The sequence below is a fragment of the Etheostoma spectabile genome, chromosome 14 (genome assembly GCF_008692095.1).
Source record: "Etheostoma spectabile isolate EspeVRDwgs_2016 chromosome 14, UIUC_Espe_1.0, whole genome shotgun sequence".
Lineage (NCBI taxonomy): Eukaryota > Metazoa > Chordata > Actinopteri > Perciformes > Percidae > Etheostoma > Etheostoma spectabile.
The window spans coordinates 2,516,971-2,522,785 of NC_045746.1; the positions used below are offsets into that span (position 1 = coordinate 2,516,971).

At 42.0% G+C, this 5,815-nt stretch overlaps 1 protein-coding gene across 1 annotated transcript in view; it reads right to left on the reverse strand.

Moving 5' to 3' along the window:
- Positions 1–520: 520 nt before the first annotated feature.
- LOC116701239 (ubiquilin-4) overlaps positions 521–5,815 on the reverse strand; it is an 8,683-nt gene continuing 3,388 nt past the window's right edge. The window contains exons 5-11 of the mRNA XM_032534835.1: positions 4,163–4,321; positions 3,809–4,031; positions 3,557–3,696; positions 2,892–2,975; positions 2,460–2,575; positions 2,054–2,375; positions 521–1,967 (exon numbers count right to left, since the gene is read on the reverse strand). Of these exons, the coding sequence (XP_032390726.1) occupies positions 1,815–1,967; positions 2,054–2,375; positions 2,460–2,575; positions 2,892–2,975; positions 3,557–3,696; positions 3,809–4,031; positions 4,163–4,321 (1,197 nt within the window). The 3' untranslated portion in view covers positions 521–1,814. The remainder of the gene's footprint in view (positions 1,968–2,053; positions 2,376–2,459; positions 2,576–2,891; positions 2,976–3,556; positions 3,697–3,808; positions 4,032–4,162; positions 4,322–5,815) is intronic.

Here is a 5,815-nt window from a genome sequence, read left to right on the forward strand (position 1 = left end):
GACTCCACCCATCCATTAATTTGAATGACAATAAACCAACCAGGTCAATCAGTGTACTAGAACGCAACACCACGTTGCCCTTGTCTGAAGCCAAGGATGTGGGTAGAGATTTGATTTGGCCTGCAATACTAACGTTAATTTTTGATTTTGAATGAAAATGTAATAATTAAGGAATGCACCCTAAAACCATTAATACTAATAGAAAACAGTGGCAACCAGCAAATTTAGAGTAAAGGGTTACATATCAGTTTTTTCCTATGACATTATTGGGAAAAGAGAAATATCTGTAACATGAAGTGGTATCCAAACAAACTGGGCCTATTGTAACTTTCTATAAGATCATTGGTTACCCCCAAAATAGACTATTTATATTACAATATGCAACATTTAAATATTAAACAAGAAACAGAAGCAGATCATAATAACTTTATATGAACTTCCGGGCCATCAAATTTGAATGGAAAGCTACATGCGTCATTTTACACCATCACAAGAGTATAATCACCTGACACAGGGCATAGACTGTTTTTGACCATGTTTTATTCTTTTTTTAGTACAGTACTGTTAAAAGTTAGTTCCAACATGTTCAATTGTGAGATGGATTTTCTTTTTCAGCTGAGGTCAACAGACAACCACAACTACAAAGCTGAGATTTTCAAAAGAAAAAGAAAAAATAACAACCTAGAACTTGAATTTAGAAATGTATGGTGTCACCATACCATAACTGTTTGTAAAGCTCTTACATTATTTATTCATTTATTTTCACTTGATTTCCATGTTTATTTAATGCGAGACAAATCATAATTATCTCTAGGTACTAACTGCACCTCAAAAATAATAATAAAAAAGAGAGAATCAGATTAAAATGAAAGGATAGCTTGTTTGTTTCATTCATATTCATTCTAACAGCTTCCTCTGCTTTGGAGCTGCTACAATGTGATATTTGATTATGGTTATTGTCCGGGATGAGGCTGAGTGGAATTTATTGGAGGTTTCTAATGAACCCACTGAATCTTTGCCGACAATGCTCTTATAGGGCAGGGAAGGACAGAAGGCACAGCAGTGGTGCCTCAGAAGAAAAAGACACTGAGTACCCATGAGTGGGCACTTTTATCTGGAATGACAAATTACAAGTTTAGGGAAGTGTGGAGGGCGTCATTTTCTTAAGCACTTGCAATAAATAGTTAAAGTCGTTGGGCAAAAACAGCTATTTATGTAGAATCTCGAGTACGTGGGGAAAAGGGAAAAATGGGGTTGAACGCCTGAATATACAAGAGATCTTCCTGTTCTTGTTCAGGATTACTGTCTGTATACCAGTAAATGTTCATGTATTGATTTGCTAGTTAAATGCTAACAAACCGCCTTACAATGGCCATGTGTGAAACAGAGCCAACAGCCAATCACATCACAGGAATTTATTCTGTATTATGTAAATGTTTGTCTGCAACACTCGACTCCAGTTTTATGTGAAGAAAACAATGAATGAAAAAAATGGTTGGGAGTTCCTTTTTCAAGAGAGGTTTTGCGCTTCTTTTCTCTGCACCAGAACACCCCTCAAGGTGAGAGTGGTTCAGTCCAGCTCTACAGCAGCACTCTGGGACAGAGATCTGGTTGGATGACGCCAAAAAGTATGGGGACTAGGGAATGATCTGAGAACAGATGTAGAATGAAGGTCTTACAGATCCTGCCCAAGTTTCTTCTGCAAAGTTTGGGACAATACACTTAAATTTCTCTTGGTTCTCTGTAGATGCTGGGTGTGTTTATGAGTTAGGTATGTATGCATGTGTCTGTGAGTCAGTATGTACTGCATGTCTTTACGAGGGCTGTGAACCCAGCAGTCTCTCAATGGCGGCATTGATGTCTCCTCCAGTAGCGATGAGGGCCTGCAGGTTGGCCTCGCGGTTGATGAAGCCCATGGCGCTCAGTTGATCCAGTTGAGACTGGAACCTCACCTCTGGGGTCTGGGTCTACAGGGGAAGGGAAATTAATGGAACTTTAAAAAAGCATACAGGTGTGAACAATGTGATATTAGTGAATGCGCATATGTGTGTACCGTTGCACTTCCTCCTCCAGCAAACATCTGGAGCATCTGTTGCATCAGCTGCTGCTGGGCGGCGTTTGTTCCTGCACTGCTGGGTGAGGAGGCCAGGTTCTCTGTGGGCATGCCGCCACCTGTGGGTATGCCAGGAATTCCACCAGCGATTCCACCAGGAATTCCACCAGGCATTCCACCGGGCATTCCACCGGGCATTCCACCAGGCATTCCACCAGGCATTCCACCAGGCATTCCACCAGGCATTCCACCAGGCATTCCACCAGGCATTCCACCAGGCATTCCACCAGGTATTCCACCGGGAACTCCACCAGTCATTAAACTAGGGCAAAAGGAAAAAGAGAAGAGTTGGAAGAAAAAAAATGCTAAAAAAGCAATACGTGTATATCTGTCTGTGAGAGCATACCTGGGCATTAGGCCTGGTGCTTCTGTCTGCAGTGTCTGTAGACCCTGTTGGATCTGCATTAGAGCTTGCATGGCCCGTGGATTGGTCATCACTGACAGGGCTTCTGGGTTCTGCATCTGCAAACAGAGTGTAGCAATGAATTAACCAACCAACCGTGACCCGTGAAAAAGAACCTTGAACATAAAGATTTTGAGAAAAGAGACTAGTTGCTTGTCAAAAAACCCAAACTGGTAGCCAAAAATGTAGATATCTACAGGGCTAGAGACAAAAATGTTCAACACGTGCAGATAAATATTTGTGTAAGTTTAATATCACTTGGATCAAAGCTTGTTACAGTATACTGCCCCCTATGGTCCAATGAGCACCATTCTTTTTTATGTCACGAGAACTTTCTTTGTTTTATTGGGCTTCGGACTGAAATGCGTGTGGTACCTGCTGCAGAAAGATGGGCAACTGAGATCTGAACTGTTCCTGCAGCTGTGGGTTTCCAGCAAACAAGGGGTTATTCATTAAAACCTGGTAGAGAGAAAGAGAAAGACCGTGAACATGTGTCATTAATGTGTCATTAATGTGTCATCTGACAATGCTGCATACTCAATGGAGTATGCCTTAGCACCTTGACAAAGATTTCAAACCAAATGTTGAATAACAGAAATAAAAACTTTTGAGTCTCCCCCATCATTCACGGTTTGGGAAGGCAGCAACACTCCACTTTAAGGTTTTTCTGGTTTGGCGTACATTCAGCTTTGGTTGTTAGAACAGACTTAAGTCAGAGTTGTGTTGTTTGTTCTTTTTTTCAACTTGCTGCAAATGCAATTGAGCTTAGCATAAAACCCTCAGTTGAATATACACTAAATAGCTGAGTGTAATGGCCTAATGCACAACAGGCCTACCTAGATCCTACTATTTCCAAGTCATTACAAATGGCAGACTTAATCAATCGATTCCATATGTGGTACACAATCTGAACAACAAAAACTGAATCTCGACAACCAGGATTTGCACTGTAATATGACTATATCCGTGGGTATTTTCTGTGTGGTTGGTGTGTATGTACAGTACATTTGTTTGTGGGCACACATCTTTCTGTTTTATACCTGGGAGGCCAACTCCGGGTTTTGAGACAGTGATTGCATCATGCTTCGCATGTAGGGAGCGGACAGCATGTTCTGCATCAACTGAGGGTTTTCTGAGATCTGCTGCAGTAAACTCTGCATGCCCGGGCTGTTGAACATCCCTGCAACACACAGAAAAGAATGGAGTTTATTTATGTAGTGTACATGTGTATACAGCTAAGTAAAAAACTTAGCATGCACGTGTATTGAGAATCACAGCCTGCTCCGTCTTACCATTGCCCAGACTGGCAGGATTGATGCCCAGAGGGTTGGACACACTGGGGTTAGTGCCCCCAGTGGTGCTCGTGCTTCCTGTGGTGGCCCCTCCACTCTCAGAGGGGTTAGAAGAATTTGGAGGCCCCCATGGATTAGGCAGGGGCTCCCGGTTCTCTGTCCGTGATGGCTGGGCACCAGACTCAGAATTTCCACCTAGAGCTGAGAATGGGTTGCTACCAAACTACAGGGAAAGAGATTGAACACATTTGAAAATACGTTGAAACATAGTTACACTGTCAAGAAAAACCAGACAAATGTGTAAAAACAAATGCTAAGAAGGATTAGCAGTCAGTAAATATCCCTCCCAGATACCTGTTCCCGGGCCGCGCTGAACATGGGTTCCTGTATGTCTGTGTACATCCTCCTCAAGGCATTGTAACCTCCTGGGATGCTCTCCAAGTTGCTCAGAGCCCGGTCCTGGTTCCGCATCATTTCCTGCATCATGGCTGGGTTCCTGGCTAGCTCCATGGTCTGGGAGGTGAGATAAATGGAGAAGGGAGGCAAGTTAGTAAACTGTCATTCTAAAAAGAAGAAGTCAAATCCTAAATCCCACAGTGTAATGATTCGATATGCACTCATTAAAGTCAATTTGACTGGAAAAACAGTTAAAGTCCTTCTTACATTACACAATAATAAAAGTCTTAATTTTTAATAAGTAAAAAGTTTGGGATATATTTTTACTTCTTTCAACCATTTATTAAATTAAGAGTCAATGTAGATTTTCATATTGCAATAATATCATAATCCTACATTTAATCATTGTAAAAACAAAACTTTCTAGATGTTTTGTTACTTTGGCCAGGTCAACGTCAAAAAAGCGAATTAGTACATTCAAGATCTTGTCCATGTTGGCATTAGCTGCTTCATGTACATTTATTAAAAACTTGGCTTTGTTTAGCTTTTCATGAAGCTAGACGTCTAAACTCCGGGACAAGGCCGTCATGTTTAAATAACGGCCATGCTGGATCCCAACAGACAGCTTTGTCAAGGCAGTTAGAGCTTTAGATATATTTTATAAAGTGACCATTGTTAATGACAAATCGTGTTCCGCTATGAACGTGCACACATGTATTGTTTTTATCACAAACACGGTTGGTCAGCGAAGGCGCAGCGGTAGCCGCCGATGCCGGTAACGCACTCGTATGACAGAGTTCACGGAACGAAGCTTTGTGACTAGCATCTATTGACTAGCGAGCACTTCCTTACCGCTGCTGCCGTACAGTGAGTATCTTTCTTGAACATACGCTGCAGCCAGGTGCTCAATTTGAGCCACCGAGTGCTTAATGGCTTCCCTCTTGTCCTCTATTCATGCCCAGGGCCATTTGTTCAACTGCTTTCTCAGCTAAAGTTGTATTATTGTAAAGCTGATGTATCTAGATTTTTTTAGCTGCGTTACCACGGAGACCACACACTGCACGCTTGCTTTTGGGCAAGGACCCGCCCTACTTTCAATCTGATTGGCTAGAACTCGTTTCATTGGTAGGTGGAAGTTCGATGATTGGTTAAACCTAGCGCATCAAAAACAGATCCCATGTGGACTTTTTAATTTAGTTATTTTTCTAAATAGGCATACCCCAGACATCAGGCATCATCCGGTAGGTGAAATCAATTGACTCGAAAATATAAAAACTGCATGCAAGTTCCCAAAAGTATTTATTTATTTTCCCTCACGTACGCACGCCGGAGATCCGGCACGGTGCCGGAATACTTTAAGCCCTGTGTTCATGTCGCGTGCGACAAACAGCTTCCCGCTTTGAGCGCCATTCTTTCAGATAAGACTTGTAGCCCTCCTGAAAGTTCTTAATTTCTGCACGTCAATTGGATCAATTACTTGCAAGTGCCTCCCAGTTGTTCAGGTTGATGGAGAAGACCTTAAGATCCCTTTAGATGACGTCTTTAAAATGTAAACCATGTTTGCAGGGGACATTTGCCAGCTCATCATTTAATAAGATTTTAGGGAGGCGA